The sequence below is a fragment of the Lissotriton vulgaris genome, chromosome 9 (assembly GCF_964263255.1).
Source record: "Lissotriton vulgaris chromosome 9, aLisVul1.2, whole genome shotgun sequence".
Classification (NCBI taxonomy): Eukaryota; Metazoa; Chordata; class Amphibia; order Caudata; family Salamandridae; genus Lissotriton; species Lissotriton vulgaris.
This window is the reverse complement of record NC_141697.1, coordinates 178350678-178371571: the sequence shown is the minus strand read 5'-3', so window position 1 is coordinate 178371571 and position 20894 is coordinate 178350678. Positions and strand designations below refer to the sequence as shown.

The window sequence follows — 20894 nt, the reverse complement described above, 5'->3', positions numbered from 1 at the left end:
ACCCATCTGATCTGAACAATTACCGTCCCATTACCAATATTCCCACTCTCGCTAAACTGCTGGAAAAATGCGCACAACTACAATTGACTAAACACATTGATCAGTTTGAGCTACTCAACCCTCATCAATCAGGCTTCCGAGCTGGGCACAGCACAGAAACTGCTATGACTCACATAATTGATGACGCACTTCAAATCCTAGACCAAAACGACACCTGCCTCCTCATCCTGCTTGATCTCTCTTCAGCATTCGACACCGTTAAACATGAGAAGCTACTCGAACTACTAAACACAAGAATGGGTATATCTGGAACTGTTCTCAAATGGTTCACGTCCTTTCTACACAACAGATCGCAGAAATTCAAGAGCAACAACATGATGTCCTCGTCAATACCAGTATCGCTTGGCGTCCCCCAAGGTTCCTCCCTATCCCCGACTCTGTTCAACCTAGTTATGGAACCTCTCACCACGTTGCTACAAACATTGAATGTTCTCTTTCACATGTACGCCGACGACACCCAACTTTATCTCAAACTACAATCCCCCAAAGACATTTTGCTCCTGAACTCAACGATCAGAAGCACCCAATCCTGGCTTGCCGACAATCACCTCAAACTCAATGCTCTGAAAACAGAGTTCCTTTTGATCGCACCTCCAGCAAAGATCTCTACCACTCAAACTTGGCTTAAACACTTAACCGCACTCAATGTCCAACCCACCATCGTGGACTCAGCTAAATCTCTAGGCATAACACTTGACACCAATCTCAACATGCAGCAACATATCAGCAAGGCAACTAAGGGAGCGAACTGCCAAATCAATACCTTGAGGAAACTCAAACCCTTCCTCCCAGCTAAAGACTTCCAAACTGCAGTACAAGCACTAGTCATCCCTCAAATAGAATATGGCAGCATCGCACTCTGCGGTCTCCCCCTTACCACTACGGCACCCCTAAGAGCTTCCCTAAACGCTGCAGCGAGACTCATCACGGGGTCAAAAAAGCACTCTCATATTTCCCCTGACCTGAAATCCCTGAACTGGCTGCCTTTTGAAGACAGAATACACCTGAAAATTGCCTGCATGACACACAAGGCGGTACACCTCAACTCACCCGGCTATCTCACTCAGAAGTTGACCATCTCTGGCAGCTCTAGAAACACCAGAGGCACAAACAATCTTCTGCTGAAGCCTAGAAGATTTTGGAAGGAAAAAACTTATAAACGCTCCTTTTCAGGAATGGCACCCAGAATCTGGAACTCACTCCCTCCTGAAATCAGGCTCATCTCCTCCACTATACGTTTTAAGAAAGAAGTAAAAGCTATCCTCATGGCTAAATACACCTGAACTACTACTTCGGACTCTTAAAGAATCTGCACAGATCTTTACTACCTGCTCGACCTCTCTGCTTATTTGTATTATTTGTATTATTGCCTTACATCTATTTGCACTGTTAGCTTTACTGACTTACCTGTTTGACTAGGACCATGTACCCTCTCTTTGTAAAGCGCTCTGATATCTGCAAAGATCTTGTTCGCGCTATATCAAACTTTCAAAATAAATAAAATAAAAATAAATACCTCATAACATATTAGACGTGTGTTTAGGGTATTAGACCCCCTACACAATATCACTGTACAGCATTGGGGCAGTCATAGACATACACAAGATTTTGCGATTCACCACTAATCCTGAGCCCAAAGTGTACTGTAAAGGGTACCTGGCTGCGTTGTCTGCCTTCATGTGTCTCCCAGATTAGCCTTCCCTGTTTAAATTCCCTATTGTGGTCATATTTCTGAAGGGGTTGGCTAATCCGTATCAAACATTCAGGCCCTGAGCTCCTGTCTAACATTCATATCCATTTTCCATGACTAATAGGTGTTGCTGCCTTCCTCCCTAAGGTTGTGTACTCACTTTCACTTAGGGCAATCCATCAAGCTGCCAACCTTCTTCCCCCTGTTCATCCCAAAAAGGTAGAGGAGTGGCTTCACAGATTTGATAAACAGGAGATCAGCTTCTGCCTGGACCTCACTAGAGATTGGATGACCAGCTCCTCATCAGGTACTGTGGTTCCAAAAAAAGCAAAGCTGTAGATGTATCATCCTCTGAATTAAGACCGGTTAGCTCTTGCCACGAAAGAACCTCCAGACAGAATCAGGGCTCAGTCCACCACAGCCAAATCATCATCTTCTGGCCTTGCCAGATGGATTTTGATTGCAGGAATCAGCAAAGCAGCTATGTGGGCATCCCTACACACATTTGCTAAGAATTACTGCTTGGATTCCGAAATGCGTAGGGATGGCCACTTAGCTAGATCTGTCTTGTCGGACAACCTCATTTAACCACCCATCAACCCTCCTCCAAAGAAGGGTACTGCATCAGAATCTATTCTACAGGTGAGGAATCTGCAGGTAGAAGTAATCATCAGAAGAATAGTTACCTACGAGAATGATCTTTCTGGTGGATACACATATCTACCTGCAGATCCTCACCGATCCCACCTGCCTTCCGTTTGATGGATGTGTTTCAGGGAAAGATTAATAAGATTTCAGTTACAGTTTGATACTGCACTACTCATTGTTGATGCCAGTCCATCCTATTACCTCGAAGCCTTGGGAAACAATGGATTTAAACTGGTGTTGTTGCACCAAAGTGGGGGCTATATTCCTTCGGTAACGCCACTCAATGACAATTCCGCCACCCATACGAAGCCAGTACCACCTGCCCACAACTTGTGAGATTGAAGTTTCCGGATCCAGTCTGAAGACTGAGTTTGTTCTACAGGTGAGGAATTTGCATCTAAATAGAGTATCCATAAGAAAGTTCATTACCGCAGGTAAGTAACTTTTTCTTTTAGCCACCTTGTTCTTGATAGTCAGAATATTTATATTTAAAAGACCTTTTATCTACGTACTGTGGAGTGGAAATTGGACCAAAGCCCAAAATGAGATATCACGTATAATTAAGTTCTCTTGTAATGAACCTAATCCTTGATTTTATTGTTGTAGGGCATATTATGGAAACATTAATTTTTTTGGTGGTCCTTCTGCAACATCTGTAAAAGCATCAGTAAAACTGAAACAGTTGGAAGAGGAGAACGAAGATGCCATGTTTGTAATTGCCTCAGATGTGTGGTTCGACAACGCAGAAGTATTAGAGAAATTACGCACCATGTTTTCAGGTAAGGGGGGCACAAAAGAGGTTAAATGTACAGCTTCTCAACCTTATGCAATCTGAATTTATTTAAATAGATGAGGTTTTTGTATTCATATGCTGGCTAAAATAGAACTTCATCTTTTGTTGCAATTATTAGAACAATATAGTTTTACAAGTTTGAACAATTAATGAAGTTATGAGAGGCTATATTTTTGTTGGCGGAAGTCTGGTCAATATTTTAAGCCTACTTCGATCAAATAAAGAACTGTATAAATCATGATGAACCTGATGTGTGACAACATTATTTTTAAACTGTATTGTTGTAACCTATTGAAAGTGAAGAGCAAAGAATCAATTGTACAAAATGTTCCTTCTATTCTATATCAATTTCTAACTTTAAGGTATATACAAATAAATGCAAGAACTTTTAAAAATACAATATTTTAGTTACATCTTCAAAATCGACATTACTATAGTCTTAAAATTTAGAAGACATTTTAAATCAAAATCTTTATTTGCGGATGAAGGATGACAGCCAATAAAATTAACATACCAATACTTATTATTCTAGCCAGCACGTGTTTTGCAGATGGTGTTCTCTGCTTATTCAGAGCTGTCCATATGTTCAATTAATAATAAAGCAAGTTTGGTAAAAATGCCTGTTAGACTGTCCGTCTTAGGGTGGTCTTCCTCCAAACATTTTGCCTACTTACCGCCTTTTTTGATGCTGAAATACGTTTTTGTTGTCCTTGGAACCCTGTGCACTTTACTGCTACTAACTAGTGCTAACATTCTTGTGCTCACTTTCCTAAACATGGTAGATTGGCTTACATCTGATTGGCATATTTAATTTACTTTAAAGTTTCTATTAGAGTGGTATTAAAGCATGTGCCAGGCCTGCCACTACAGCCTGAATGCAGTTTAAACTGCCATGTCGATTTGACATTTAAACCCCCTTCCCAAGCCCTAAACTCCAGTTTTATTGCATATAGGTTACCTCTAAGATAGGCCCTAGTTAGCTCATAGGACAGGGTGCTGTGTAATTAAAAGGTTGGACACGTACTTTTAAGTTGTAAATGTCCTGGTATTGAAAAACTCCTACATTTGTTTTTCACTACTGTTAGGCCTACCCCTCTCATGGGTTTACATTGGAGATTCCCTAGTACATATAATAAGCTGTCATTCCTATTTGGAAGCAGGTAGCTATATGATGCTTGGTATCTATGAAATTGTAAAGCTAAACCCTCTTTAATAGGAATATTAAAATTTTCATTATAGTTTTGAAAAGGCCACTTTTAGAAAGGTGGCATTTTCCGGCCTTTAGCTCTTTGTGCCTGTAGCCTGTCTTGGGTCACATGACTGGGTGTAGCTGCCAGTTATACTTTTTGAATTCTTCCCAGACAGTCACACAATAGAGGGATTAGGTGTGCCTGAATGGTCCATCTGCTGGCAGGATTTAGGGCAGCAGAGCTGAGCACTGCCCCACTTGCAACTGAATAGGGTGAGCTCTGCCTTCACACAAAGGGCCAAATAACCTCACATTGTCACTACAGCCAGCTTGGAGCCACGGCAGGGTAGGCATGCACTTCAAAGAACATTTCTAGAAATGTCCCCCACCTTCCAGAAAGGCACCGGGTATAAAACAGGACCTTCAGATTGACTCTTCATTTCACTCCCGACCTGCGGAAGGACTCTCAGTGGACTGCCTGCTACTATGCACTGTGCAAGGTTGCTGCTGCACCTGGGTGGACTGCTTTGCTCTGTATAACCTGCCTTAAGTCCTCAGAGGCCAGCCCAGCTGTTAAGTCTGTTATCTTCACTTGAACCCAGGACTACCACAGTGACACCAAGGGCTAGTTTGCTGGCCTCCTGTTCAGTGCCATGGGGACACAAAAGGTCCCCACCACTACAAACCCCCACCTAGAACAAGCCTGATTGAGTCCTGAACACCAATGAGGTGTCCCACCAGTCCTGGAACCTTGGTTGTGATGCTCAAGGTGCCTTGATGGCCAAGTCCCAAAACTGATGACTTAGAACACCGTTGGCCAAAAACTGCTTTGAGAATGGGGAGGAGACCGGGACCAACGTGCTTGCCTATGTGCCTTAGGTGCATCGCCGGTTGGATTGAGTTGGCAGATTCTCCGCTAAGTTCTACTCTGCAGCTGCAAATCCCTTTCAGCGGTCCTTCATTAAAGGGGTATCCAACCTCATAGAACTGTCTTCTACTACATCCCTCTGCCTTGTCCAGCTAGAGATTTGCAACTTTCATTTTGGCATCTACGTTTGAAAGTAGAAATCTACACAGCAGCTTTAATCCTAAGCCATCTGATGGCGACGCTCCCTCCTCGGAAACCTCCTGCAGCCTTGTTCTACTGAACTTTACCTTCTCATAATTTCTTCCAAGTCTGAATGTAAGCGCTGACCGGGCCCAATCCAGTTTTTGTATCCGGACCACGCTCTATCGTGGTCAGCCATATTCTCTTCCAGGGGATATCATCACATATTTGGGCCGTGGATGTGGATACATTAGGTTCCCTGGAGGGCAGTCGCCGGGAGAGCAATGTCCCAGGCGTGAAGAGTTCCCCCTGCCACGAGCCTAAGGGGCACCGCTCCTAACACGTATGAATTTGCCATCCCTCACGCATTGGAGGGGATGCACGAGGAAGTACCTGTGCACCGGTTACATTCAAGTTTGTAATCTTTGTTTTTCCCGTCCCAGGTGGTAGTGGCGCCTTAGCGTGCTTCACCCACGAGGCGAGGATTTGTTTGGTCCTGACGAATGCTGAGCTGACTAGTGGCTCCTCATAGCAGAAACATGTCGACCTTTGTATTTTTATGTATAGGACTTCTTGGTTCAAACTACCTCAACCATTTTTACGTCTGCCTTTCACTAATGTTTTTAATGGAGTTAGAGCTACCCCTTTATTGGAAGAGTTTTTCTAGTCTGGGGAGTAGTCCACGCTTCTTTTAAACTCACTTTTCATCACTGTTGGATACCACTTTACGTATTCCAAATAAGAGCTCAATGGAGACAACTGGCAACCGACTTTTAGTTGGTGCCTGAGGGTTCTTTTTCTGCACTGTGCATGCATTACCTACCTGATTGCTTTTTTCTATGCAGTATTCCTACTTGGGTGGTAGTAACTGAATGTCTTTACTTCCCCATTTCCTATGTGCTTTTGTCTTTTTAGTCACTCTTCTGTTGATTTGGATTTGATACTCATCAATAGTCATAAGCACTGAATAGTCCCACCCACGTGCGGGATCCCAGAGCAGTAGCCAATAATATGCATATATCTACATATATATATATATATATATATACATAAATACCCATATCTATAGATAATATGCATATACATATACATATGCAGCCTGAAAACACACAGCTAGGCTCCAAAAACTGCCATAATTGCATGTTTCTTTTCCATTTGACAAAATAAAGATACATAAGTCATCATAAACATATGATATATATATATATATATATATATATATATATATATATATATATATATATATATATATATATATATATATATATATATATATATATATATATATATATATAAAGAAAATTGCGCTAAGTTTGCTTTGAAACACACAACCTTTATTTTCAAAGGTAAAAAGGCAAGATCATAGAGGCAGAATTAGCCTAGACAGGCTGCATAGAAAACCATTGGAAAAATTGGTGCCGTGCCTTTGAGACCTCCAGGAACCCCCAGGCTCCAATCATGCACCACAGGTGACAGTTAGGTCAGTTCTTTTTTCCGGCTCCTTCTGTGAGGATCCTGGAGCATTGAGCTCGCCAGTTGATGATATTTTATCACTTTTTTCTGGTAAAAAGTAAATGTTTTTTACTTCACTCGACGTCTTTAGTCCTTAGTTGACTAATTCTACACATTTTTTCAGACTTTTGGCAATTTTTTCCTGTCAAAATACCGGCCTTATTAAGTAAGTGCCCTGCCTGTGGAAAAAAGATGGTTCAGTCAGACCCTCATTCGGTCTGTATTGCTTGTCTACCTTCATCCCACAAGCCAGACCAGTGTTACCACTGCAGCAAGTTTTCCAAGAGAACCCTTAGAGAGAGGGAGAAGATTAATCTGCATTTCTTGCTGGAGAGAGGAAAGGAAACAGTGAGTGGGTGAGAAGAACATCACTCAAGGAAGCCCTCCTCTCAACCAAGAGAGCGCAAAGAAAAAGGTGAGAAAAGGAGGCATCAGTCTCCTACCCCGTCGAGGGACAGATTACCTTTGTGCTCAGAGTCGGCGTCGAAATCGACGCAGAAACATCCTTTGCCGTTGAGACTTCTGTCGTCGTCGAGACATCCTTCGCCGTCAAGACAAGGTGAGAAGAGACATAGGATGAGGTTGTCTTCCACGCGTAGGTGGTCCAAGTCTGGCTCGTCTACTACGTCAAGAGGTCAGGGCTCAATGTCGACACATCAGCTCGCCGCCAAGAGGCTCGAGATCGCCGTCGAGAGGTCCAATGGCATCGACATAGAGCCAAACATCAAAGGCTTCGACGCCGAAAAAAGACCCAGACATTCGACGTCGAAGAGACCCAGACATTCGACGTCGAGACTCATGCCATCGACGTTGTCACCGAGGAGGTCGACGTCAAAGAGATCACTGTCGAGGAGATCGACTTCGAGATCTAGGAAAAGGCCTTCTGGGTCTAAGAGGTCGAGATCTAGGTCACTGTCGAGGAGGTTGATATCGAGGAGGTCGACGTCGAGGAGATCTTAATCAGCTTCTCCCCCAGCGAAGAGACCTAGGGCAACGTCGAAGGACCGTTTGACGCGGGACACCCAGGTGGTGACATCAAGGAGTGCTTTTTCCTCCCCAGGGCTTCAGATTGTGCAAGTATCTCCAGAGCCCTCACTAGTACCATCTCCAGCTCAGCCAACTAATATCTCGCCGAGACGGCTAGGAGATATTAGAGAGTTGAAGATCTGCAGGATTAATCTACCACGGTCTCCTTCAAGATCCGGGTCACTTTTGATCCAGTCAGTGCATTCTTCAGGGAGGCACGAACGTACCACGCCAAGAAGGTCCCCATCGGTAAGAAGGCGATCATCATGCTGTCCTAGGAGTCGGGCATCGTGACACCGATCCCATAGAAGACAAAGCTGTAAGTCCTCTTCATGGTCGTCGAATTCAAAGGCGGACTATTCTCCGACTCTTTATTCCTCTCCTCCAAGCAGAATATCATCCATTGATGATATTCTGACCTTTAATGAGGTTCTCTGCCGTGGGGCTGCGAAACTCCAATTTGAAATGCCGGTCTCTACCACCAAAACATCGGTGAGCTTTGAAACCCTGCACCAAAAGTCTTCCTCAAGACCTTTGCTTCCTCTAGTGCCTGGATTGCTGGAGCCTGCTCTACAGAAATTTCTCACTCCAGCATCGGAGGGGGCTGCACCATCTAGGATCATCAAGAAATATAAGGCTCCTGAAAATGATCCCTTCTTTCTGAGGGCTGACCCTCCACTGGACTCTGTTATTGTTTCAGCGGCACGAAAGAATCAGAAAGGGGCGGTATCATCAGCTGTGATAACGAGAGTAAGGCTATGGATTCTGTGGGTAAGAAAATGTGCACGACCTCAGCTTCGTACATGAAAGTAGCCAGCGCCTCGGCCCTGCTGGGCAGATATGATTGCTCATTATGGGACTCTCTTTCACGCTTCAAGGAGAAGCTTCCAAAAGAGGACATGCAAGACTTCCTTGAAATCCTGCATGAAGGTGGCTTAGTAGCCAATCAGGTGATCAGTGCAGCAGCAGATGCCTCAGATCCTGCTGCTCATGGCTACTCTCTTGGGATTTGTGCCCAACGCTCTGCCTGGCTGAGATAGACGGGGTTGAAACCTGAAGCGCAACATCACATTCTCAATCTCCCCTTCGATGGGACATCACTATTCAGATCTCATGGCGATGATGAAATGTCTAGAATGAAGACCGAGCTGGTTATAGTAAAAGCTGTGGGGCTTGAGGAGAGGAAGGACCTCAGGCGACGGTATCGCCCTTACGATCAGCGACAAAACCAACAGAGGGTTCAAACCCCTCAATGGTCCTCCCAGCAAAATCAAGGGAGGTCACAATTCTCCCAGCGTCGTCCTGGTAGAGGAAGAGGTGGTCATTCCAGACAGTCCACACCTGCTGCCAAGCAACAACAACAAAAGCAGTGAGTGCTTGCTTCCCCTATCTCTATTACCCACTCCAGTGGGGGGAAGTGTACGTTTCTACCTGGAAGAGGGGACAAAAATCACACTAGACAAGTGGGTTCTGAATATTCTAAAGAATGGGTATACCATCAAGTTCAAGTCCCCTCCACCTTCCATTCCTCCTCAAAAGACGGTCACCCATCGTATAAATCTTTTGAAGGAAGAGGTGTCTGCTCTACTACTAAAGAACGCCATCGAGGAGGTCCCATGGCATCAACGTTGGTAAGGGATCTACTCTCGCTATTTTTTGGTCCCAAAGAAAGGTCCAAACAAGGAATTCAAGCCTATATTAAATCTCAGACGTCTCAACAAATTCATTCTACGAGATAAACTCAGAATGCTGGCATTACATCAAATAATACCGCTTCTACATCAAGGGGACTGGATGTGTTCCATAGATCTTCAAGAAGCCTATTTCCACATACCAATCTCTCCAAAGCATCGGATGTTCCTAAGGTTTTGCATCCAATCAAACCACTTCCAATTCACGGTCCTGCCCTTCGGTCTGAAGTCAGCCCCTCGCACTTTCTCAAATTGCATGGCAGTAGTAGCTGCGTTCTTGAGGAAATAGCACATATTCGTCTACCCTCACCTAGTGGACTGGCTTCTCAAGAGTGTGTCTCCCACTCTTCTGCAACAACACCTCACGCAATGCATTAACCAGTTGCATCGGCTCGGTCTGCATGTAAACTTCAAAAAGTCCATCCTCAATCCAACACAGAGGGTTCACTATCTAAGCTCAACTCTGGACTCAGTCAACACAAGAGCGTATCTTTCGGAGGAGAGACTATCATCCATTCTCCTCAAGTGTCAAACTCTCTTGAAGACACCTCGGCCCACGGCCAGGCAGATCTCCTCTCTACTGGGGTCCATGGCCTCGTGCATTTTTCTCGTTCCAAACGCCAGGCTTCACATGAGACCTCTGCCTCAGACCCTGGAGGATCAGTGGTCCTAAATATCCAATCGTTGGGAGGACAAGTTATCAATGCCTCTGTCAGTAGACTCTCCATCCGATGGTGGATGCGACTGAGTCATCTAATCATGGGAGTTCCGTTTCAAAAGGACATGCCCCAGAAGACTCTGGTGACGGATGCGTCCCTTCAGGGATGGGGCGCTCATATGGGTTCATTACAAACACAAGGGATGTGGTCAGAGAAAGAGTATCTATACCACATAAACATGCTGGAACTCAGAGCTGTACATCTAGCTTTCAAAACGTTCTTTCCTTCAGTAACATCGGCCTCTGCTTCTTCAGACAGACAACACAACAACAATGTACTATCTGAACAAGCAGGGCGGAAACAGATCCAGACTCCTGTCGATGGAAGCACAGGCAATCTGGAAATGGCTTCTGGCTTGAGACATGAGAATATCTGCGGTTCACTTACTGGGCGTCCTCAATGTCCAAGCGGACGACCTAAGCAGGCATTTCGCAGACGCACACGACTGGGTGCTAAAACAAGAAGTGGTACAATACATCTTCCGTGACTGGGGAACACCAGACATCGATCTCTTTGCGGACGCCGAAAACGCAAATTGCTGCGTCTTTGCCTCCAGGTACCTGCAACCAGGTTCCAAGGGGAATGCTCTGTGGATAGACTAGTCAGAGACATTACTCTACTCTTTTCCACCGATTCCACTCATGCCCAGGGTGATCAGGAAGCTGCTAAAGTCCAAGACAGACATGATCCTGGTTGCTCCAGATTGGCCTCACCAGTGGTAGTATCCGGACCTTCTCTTCCAGGGGATACTAATCAATAGTCATAAACAGTGAATAATCCCCGCCCACGTGCAGGACCCCGGAGCTTATACTAATATATATATATAGTACATACATATACAGGTGTAAGCTCAGAAATTAAAGTTTATAAACTTTAAATCCTATAAACCTAAATATGTATGAACCTACATATATGTAACTATGCAGCCCAATGAAAGAATTCTAACCAAGATAGGGAAAAACAGCTAGAAAACAATTTAGCAATACTTGTAGTTCTAAAACACTTCAGCTTACTTGCAATAAAGACCATATACCCAAATGGCTTCATACACAAATCTTTTATTTTCCAGAACAAGGAAAAAACCAAGTAATTGAATGCAGTTTGGCCCATGGGGTGCATAGGAATAACTGTCCTAAGACAGAAAAGACAACTAGCACCTTGCCTTAAAGATTCACAAGAACCTAGGCACTTTGCCTTTAAGAACCTCAGAGAGCCCTCTGCTCCCAGCATGCACCACAGGTGACAGGTCAGTTATTTTTGTAAAGGGTATCAAACAATTTGAAACTTTGTACCCACATTGCTCGTCCAGGAAGGAGGGGGGTGGGTGCTTATGACTTTGATGAGCATACCCCTGGAAGAGAACTAGGATTACAGGTAAGTAACTTATCCTTCTCTTCCAGGGGATACTCATCAATAGTCATAAGCAGTGAATAGAATAGCAAGCCCATACCCCTCACTTCGCGGAGGAGCAATGTAGCACTAGGAATAAAGAACAATTATAATACAGTTGCTAGCAACAACTAACCAAACAGATTTCTCAGAGATGCTTGACCCACTTGAGCATCTGCCTGAGTGTCTTAGTCCAAGCAGTAATGACGAGAAAAGGTATGAACAGATCGCCATGTAGCTGCTTTGCAAATCTCTGCTATGGGAATATTTCGGAGTAAGGCCGTGGTAGAGGCCTTCCCCCTTGTTGAATGCGCTTTAGGTCTCCCCTGAAGAGATTTATTAGCTAACTGATAAGCCAGGGAAATACAGGAGACTATCCATCTCGAGATGGACCGCTTAGAGGCTGCTTAGCCAGTATTAATGGGACCATAATTAACAAATAACCAATCTGTCTTTCTAACATCTTTCGTTTTATCCAAATAAAACTTCAACACTCTCTTAAGGTCTAAGGAGTGTAAAGCCCTTTCAGGGGGAGTCAAAGGATTAGGGAAGAAAGTGGGTAAAGTGATTCCCTGATTGATGTGGAAATCTGATACCACCTTCGGCAGAAAACTAGGATGAGTTCGAAGAACTACCCTATTTGCATGAAATACCGTGTAAGGTTCCTTACAGCACAGAGTTTGCTTTTCGCTTACTCTACGAGCGGACGCAATTGCCACCAAGAATGCCACTTTCCAAGACAAATACTGTAAGGAAGATTTGTGTATTGGTTCAAAAGGTGCTCCCATTAGCTTGGTAAGGACCACATTGAGCTCCCATGGAGGAGAAGGAGCTCGGACTGGACCGAAACACCTTTTGTAAGCCTTCTAGAAAGTCTTTCACTACTGGCATCTTAAAAAAGGAACCTTGCGTAAGTCACTTTCTGTACGCTGTGTTAGCAGTTAAATGTACCTTAATAGATGAAAATTGCATACCTGACTTAGCCAAATACAACAGATACGGCAGAATTACCTGTCCCTGCCCTCTAAACGGGTCATGTCCATTATTCAAGCGCCATATGTAGAAGCGCTTCCATTTAAAAGCGTAGGAAGCTCTAGTAGAAGGTCTCTTGGCTTTCTTAAGGATGTTCATACATTCAGCTGGCAAGTCTGAATGCCCATATTGCAAGAGTTCAGGAGCCATGCTGTTAATCTCAGCGAGGAAAGGCAGGGATGAAACACTCTCCCCTGGCTCTTGGACTGTAGGTCCGGGTGGCAAGGCAACCTCAGATGTGGAGTTGAAGAAGATCCGGGTACCACCACTGGTGCAGCCACTCCGGGGCAATCGGTATCATCCTGGAGATGGTTTTGTAGAATTTGGTGATCACTGCTGGAATGTACCAGGGTTCACACCCCTGTGATCCCACAAAAAAAATTCTCACAATGCCAATTCCTACAACTTCAGTTCCTCACCTGTCATTCTCTCAAGAACATTTCAATGAGGATGTTAACTGAGGAGTAGGTTTTGGGGTAAACATTCTCTGCTGAAACCTGTAAAATAATCAATTTTCTGATTTTGTGTATCCAAAGAAATAGTTTGATGGGGAATAGATCTCCTGTATGTTTGACTTGCTAACAAAAGTCTAGTCCAATGTGGATGTTGTGTATTTTTGTGTGAAATCACCCAAAAGGGAATCATTTGCTTCTGCTTCCCTGTTGGGTACATGCAAGTGAGGATGGAGGACCCACATTTTCATTCCCATGAATCCCCTGAATTTGAGGATATGAAGCAATGTGTTTTTAGGAAATCTGTCTTCTACATGCGCATATCCTCTCCACCTAATAGCCCATGTTATTCTCTGTAGACCCTAAACCTCCTTTTCCCTTGTAGTTGACCACAACTTTGCAAACAAAGATAGCAGAGCTATGTATTTTTGGATTCTGTGACCCTACTATAAGTATTTAAGCGGTGATCAGACCTTCTTGCCTCTGATTTGTTGGCCACATGTATAGGCTGTAATTGTTGTTCCTTTTGATTTTGTTCAGAGTTTCAAAAACACTGAACATTTAGTTATGTTCCGCCTCGTACAGAAATAACTTGCCTTGAAGAAGCAGTCACATTTATTTCTCCTGAGCCTGCTGAAACCAGGAATACTATAGATGTTTGTGGTGCTTGGCATTCCGGTCTCCACCTGCACATCACCCATGCCTCCCAACAAATACTATTCACTATGTAGATCTTCATCTCTAGTTTTCTTTGAGTGCAGCACAGGACTGTACCTTAAGATAGAAGACACATATTTTTTCACATTCTGCTCACCTAAATAGTCTGTTGTTTGCTAGCAGTGCTCTCCTATTATTTGCTACTCAATAGACACTAGTAGCTGCAGGCGTAGAATGGTTATTCTTGTTTTTCAGATAATTCATTTTGTGCCTTTTTCATAACCAAGCACGTCTTGGGTAGGCAAGGGTCTATTATACGTTTGTGTGACTCTGAGTCTCCAGAAAGTAAGCTAAGCAGTTGTGTAGGTTTTAGTATAACTTGAGAAATTTGCACATGGAACTTTGTATGAAGGAATATAATTCTTATGCACAACACCGTAAGAAAATTAAAATAGCCCTTACCCAGTAGACCAGCTATTCATGTGTTCTGTTCCCATCAGGTCTATCACAATGTTTGTGTCTATTTATTTTTGCGTCTGGATGATCTTTGGGTATGTATATATATTTGTTTGTTTGTGAACCTTTTGGCATATGTCTGTAATTCCAGGTAGTGGCGATCAGTCGAATCATTTGGGTGTTAGATTATTATGTATCTGCCATTTCCATGGTATTGAATGTATGTGTATGGTGGTGGTCACTATATACATCTGAAGCACACATCACCCATCCCACTACACACATACCTTTTCTCATATAAGGGTCTGTTGGTAGGTGATTGTGCTTATGTGTATATGTTGGGGTGGATGGGGCGGACAGAATTTTGTTATCTAGCCAGACATTCCCTAAACATACACACCCGTTCCCTTCTCCCTCGTTATTCACTCCATTCAACCACCCCATTAAGGCCCCATATTCACCCCACTCCAAATCGCTACCATTTTTTTATTTGCAGCCGGCATTTGCAAAATTGTGTTTGTCTATACAGTTGTTTTTCCTTCCTTACTATGTTACATCATGTTTTGTGCACTTTACAATTCCTTTTAACTAAACCCTGCTGCTTACACCATACGTTTAGAATAAAAGGTTTGTACCTTATATTTGACCATGTTCTCCTGCATGCTAAGCACTTTTTGTAATTGTTTTTGTATTCTTCTTGAGATTGTGTCCTGCAAGACGTTCTATTTGAACGTGATTCATGCTCCATTGACTGTCTACAACTGTTGTCATGTTCTTTTCCCTGCTGTAAAAGCTTATTATCTTATCTCAATACAACCTCTCATACAACCACTCAGACACCCACCCACTCACTCACTCATACAGGCACTCACATAACCACTCACAGATCCATAATGTACTCATACAACCAGTCACTTACCCATACAGCCACTCACATTCACACAATCAACCAAACAACTACTCACACATCCATGTATTCACTTATACATCCACTGACATACCCAGTCATTCACCCGTACAGCTTCTCAACTCTGCCACTCACTCACCCATACAAGCACTCACACACTCTCACACACCCACACAATCACTTACATATCCATTCACGAATCCATACAAGCACTCACATCTGCTCACTCACCCATACATTCATTCACACAGACACTTTACAATACAGCCACTCACACACCAATTCACTTAACCACACATCCAGTTACTCACTCACCTATACAGCCAGCCACTTGACCAGCCAGTCACTCATTCATACTGCCATTCAGACACCCTCTAACCCATCCATACAGCCACTCACTCACTCACCCACCCATACAGCCACTGACACTAACATAGTCACTCACACAGCTACTCACTACATACACAGCTACTCACATATCTACTTATACACCCATGCAGACACTCACACACCCACTCGCACACCCATTCTGCACTCAGACACTCACACACAGATACACACAGTCACACAGCCACATACATAATATATGTTAGATATAGTATCACTCATTAGTGGTATAGAAAGGATAATATCTTATGTAGTACCTGGCTATATATGATTAAGACCCTAAGACTTTTAGAAAACACGCACACTCACTTGATGATGTCACCAGTGATGTAATTTGAGATGTCACTGACCATGTTATGAGTTATGTAATATGTAAGGTCATGAGCAGTGCACTGCGGGGCGTAAGTTATAGTTTGCTCGGGTTACTATAACTGCTGAATTTCACTGGTTTTGTATGAGTGAAATCTGAGCCTAACTATAACATGCCTGTAACCTATATATTTTCATAATCAATATCCCAAAGGTAAGGGGGCTGTATAGGGCAATGGCTGTGTCCATTTGATATGCTCATATGACCAAGAACTGTGTGCAGTAGGATGCAGGGTATGTCTGATGGACATGCCATGTGCCCATAGTCTGGTGTGAACAGCCAAAGGCAGTTCATAAAGCACTCTGGGGGTAGGGGCACCTGGTGTGGCCATAGAACATGCCCTGTACCTGGAGCCCACTTGTTCTGGCTACAGAATGTGCCCAGGTTGCCTTCAGAATAAATCGTTCATAGCCACACCAAATTAATTACATTACAAAACTTGGTTAAACATATGTTCTTGTCAAGGAAACTCCATTATAGACCATTAAATCGTCCCATCCACATTGGGGATGCTAGGGAACCTTTTTCTAAATCCTATATTAAATATAAATATATACTTTTGGTTATGAAAACAGCCAGTTCCTATACTTTTCAGTTCACTTGGTGACTTAGTACATATTTTAAATATAGTCACCTTTTGTAAAGTAGGTACTTGTAAATTGGCCAATGTAGCCTGTTCTAGGCTGTTCCAAAGCTTTTATTCTTTATTGAAAAAAAAGATATTTTTTAAAAATAAGTCTCCAGTTTTGTTTACTAAATGCTTTTGTTAAAAGAATTGCTTCAGGATCCCATGCCTGAGTTGGACTATTCCATGCTTCTGACTATAATGAAGATTCCCCTGGAGGAGAGCTAGGATTTCAGGTAAAAAAAAGTATTCCTTATAGTTTTTAATTCATACTGCAAGAACTGTAAATGTCCAATAACATCTTAGGCAACAGAGTGGCAGCTTTCTGAAGTTGCCAAGTTGCCTTTTACTCAAAAGTTGCATTCAATTCGACTTGGGCATCAAGTCACGTTTAATGCAAAAATTCTGGGGATACCTGGAAGTACCAACTTAAGTAGTCCCATTCAGAAGTTAGCACAGCTAAGTTGTCAGCATGTAACTCTGTACTAGCCAACGGGGCTACTAGCCTTAACACAGTAAAAAAGACAATGAAAACACATGTCCTGCTTTTTAATATGTAGCCCCCTGCCTTAGGGCTTGACAGGCCTACTTTAGAGGTAAGTTATATTAAAAAGGAAGGTCTGGAATTGGTCATTAGTTTGAATGGGGAGAGGAGTTGGCCTAACGGCTAGGGCACTCATCCTCGTGCCTAACAAAAATTAATGTGTGTCCTCATGTAACGTAACTGGTGCTATGTAAAGCGCTCTGATACCCGATTCAGGTCAAGTTTGCGCTATATAAAACTGTGCCAAAAAAAATGGCAAAGTCGAGTTAGCAATTTAGAACTGCTCTACCAGTCTTCAGCGGCACACTGGGAGACATGTTTTAACTTTGTCACACACATGGGGACACTATAAGTGCTGCAGTCCATGAGAGACACTTTTACTTACAGGCCATGTCTACCCATGGCTCCATATACTAGATACTTACAAGAAATTAATTTATGCCAATTGGGTATAAGCAAATCGGCGCTGGCTCTCAGGTCTGCTTAGCAGGCCTCAATGCAGTTTAAGAGTTGAAAGACCAGCAGCATCACTCCAAAACGTTTGGCAGTGCGGTGAGGCCAGCTCTCAATCTAGGATTACATTATTTCACCAGCTTCACTCCATCAGAACCAGGCTCTGCGGTCTGAGTGAAAATATTAATGTTTCTACATGGGAAATGCATTGAAAACCAAACGGCTTGTGGTGCAGTGATATTGCACCAACTAAATTGCCTAATGATACAAATACATTTTTTACATAAATGATGAGCAACATCGACGAGTAGCAATATAAACTAACTATTGCACTCAGAACAATAAAACTGCACTACTCAAGCAAAAATTGGCCAAGAGGCTGACCGATGCAGAGGATCAGGTATCCACACTAGGGTAAGGGCATGGTCCCTAAGGAATACCAAGGCATCATCTGCATATTAAGACACATCGTTTCAATCCAATCCAATCTTGACACCCATGCCAAGCGTCTGGTACGATGCTGAACGGCTAGCGGTTCCATGGCTAGTGCAAAGATCACTGGTGAAAGGGAGCACACGTCAGGGCCCCCTCCAATGGAGAAAGAACGTGAAATCTGACAGCCATGTGGACCATCGGCTGCAGAGCGGTATATAGTATCTTAATCAATCAATCAAAACATTTGTATAGCGCGCTACTCACCCGGAAGGGTCTCAAGGCGCTTGGGGGAAGGGGGCCGCTACTGCTCGAACAGCCAGGTCTTGAGTTGTCTCCTGAAGGTGAGGTGGTCCTGGGTCAGCCGAAGGTGGATGGGGAGGGAGTTCCATGTCTTGGCCGCCAGGTAGGAGAAGGATCTGCCTCCGGCGGTGGCTCTACGGATGCGTGGTACTGCGGCGAGGGCGAGGCTGGCGGACCGTAGCTGGCGGGTGGGCGTGTGGAAGGTCAGGCGGTCGTTGAGGTACTTGGGGCCCAGGTTGTGGAGAGATTTGTGTGCGTGGGTGAGGAGCCTGAACGTGATCCTCTTGTTGACGGGGAGCCAGTGCAGGTTCCTCAGGTGGCAGGAGATGTGGCTGCTTCGAGGGATGTCAAGGATGAGTCGGGCGGAGGCGTTCTGGATGCGCTGTAGTATTTTCTGTAGCTTGGCTGTGGTTCCGGCGTAGAGGGTGTTTCCGTAGTCCAGCCGGCTGGTGACGAGGGCCTGGGTGACCGTCTTCCTGGTTTCGATCGGGATCCATCGGAAGATCTTGCGGAGCATGCGGAGGGTGTGAAAGCATGAAGAGGAGACGGCGTTGACTTGTCTGGTCATCGAGAGGGAGGAGTCCAGGATGAAGCCCAGGTTGCGTGCGTGGTCTGTCGGCTTGGGGGCGGTGCCCAGGGCTGGGGGCCACCAGGAGTCGTCCCAGGCGGAGGGTGATGGTCCAAGTATGAGGACTTCCGTCTTGTCTGAGTTCAGTTTCAAGCGGCTGTTCTTCATCCACTCTGCGACGTCTTTCATCCCTTCGTGGAGGCTGGTTCTGGCGGTGTCGGGGTCTCTGGTGAGGGAGAGGATCAGCTGGGTGTCGTCGGCGTATGAGATGATGTTGAGGTTGTGTTGGCGTGCGATGGCTGCGAGAGGTCTCATGTAGACGTTGAAGAGGGTGGGGCTGAGTGATGATCCTTGCGGGACGCCGCAGATGACTTCGGTGGCCTCGGAGCGAAACGGGGGGAGGTGGACTCTCTGTGTTCTTCCCGCAAGGAACGAGATGATCCACTTCAATGCCTTCTCTTGGATGCCGGTGTTGCTGAGGCGTTGGACTATGGTGCGGTGGCAGACAGTGTCGAACGCTGCGGAGAGGTCCAGGAGGATGAGGGCCGCTGTTTCCCCGTTGTCGAGAAGGGCTCGGATGTCGTCGGTGGCAGCGATGAGGGCGGTCTCGGTGCTGTGGTTGGCTCTGAAACCGGACTGCGAGGGGTCGAGGGATCCATTCGTCTCGAGGAAGGCGGCAAGCTGTCTGTTGGCGATCTTCTCGATGACTTTGGCAGGAAAAGGGAGGAGCGAGATGGGGCAGAAGTTTTTGAGGTCGTGGGGTCCGCTGTTGGTTTCTTCAGCAGGGCGCTGAGCTCGGCATGCTTCCAACTCTCCGGGAAGGTGGCGGTGTCGAAGGAGGTGTTGATGACGTCTCGAAGTTGGGGTGCGATGGTGGAGTCGGCCTTGTTGAAGACGTGGTGGGCACAGGGGTCAGTCGGAGATCCGGAGTGGATGGTGTTCATCATGCGGGCTGTGTCTTCGGTGGTCACTGCGGTCCAGGTGCGGAGGGTCGTGGTGGGGTGCGTTGGTTCGGCGGTTGGGTGCGAGGATGGTGTGCCGAAGCTGTTGTGGATGTCGGCAATCTTGCGGTGGAAGAACGAGGCGAGGGAGTCGCAGAGATCTTGTGAAGGGGTGATGTTGTTGTTGCCGGTGCTGGGTTTGGAGAACTCCTTGACGATACTGAAGAGTTCCTTGCTGTCGCGGGCGTTGTTTCCAGTCGATCCTTCAGTGATTTCTTCTTGGTGGTGCGGATGAGCTGGTAGTGCTTGCGGGTCGCGTGTTTGAGGGCGGTCATGTTGTCAGTGGTCCGGTCGAGGAGCCAGGCTTTCTCGAGGAGGAGCCAGGTCTTTTTGGAGTCCTTGAGTTCGTCGGTGAACCAGGGGGCATTCTTGCTTCTGGGTTTGCTGGGAGGGTTCTTCAGTGGTGCGAGGTCGTCGGCGCAGGCTGTCAGCCACTGCGTGAAGTTACGGGCTGCTTCGTTGGGGTCCGGTGTGCTGGCAGGTGGGTTCTGGCTGAGGGAGGTGGTGAGCTGGTCGGTGGTGATCTTGCTCCAGCTTCTGTGAGGAACCTGTAGCGGGTGGTGGTGGGTAGTGGTTTTTCTGAAGCTGAAGTGGACGCAGCTGTGGTCGGTCTAGTGAAGTCCGGTGGAGTGGCTGAAGGCGATGTGCTTGCTGAATGGGAAGATGGAGTCAAGCGTGTGGCCGGCGTAGTGGGTGGGGGTGTTGACCAGTTGCTTGAGTCCGAGGTTTGCGGTCCTTGTTGTTCTCCAGGTGGAAGTTGAGGTCCCCAAGGAGGATGTAGTCGGCGGAGGGGAGGGCGTGTGGGTTGATGAAGTCCGTGATGTCTTCGCTGAATTGTGTGCGTGGTCCCGGGGGTCTGTAGATGAGGGTGCCTCTGAGGGTCGTCTTTGGGTAGGTGTGAATCTGGAAGTGGAGGTGCTCGGCGGCGGCGAAGGTGTCGTT

The 20894-nt window shown here is 45.4% G+C and overlaps 1 protein-coding gene across 1 annotated transcript in view; it reads left to right on the top strand.

The window, feature by feature from the left end:
• POLE2 (DNA polymerase epsilon 2, accessory subunit) overlaps positions 1–20894 on the top strand; it is a 404236-nt gene that overhangs the window by 278290 nt on the left and 105052 nt on the right. Inside the window, exon 11 of the mRNA XM_086936593.1 lies at positions 3005–3177. Within this exon, the coding sequence (XP_086792719.1) occupies positions 3005–3177 (173 nt within the window). The remainder of the gene's footprint in view (positions 1–3004; positions 3178–20894) is intronic.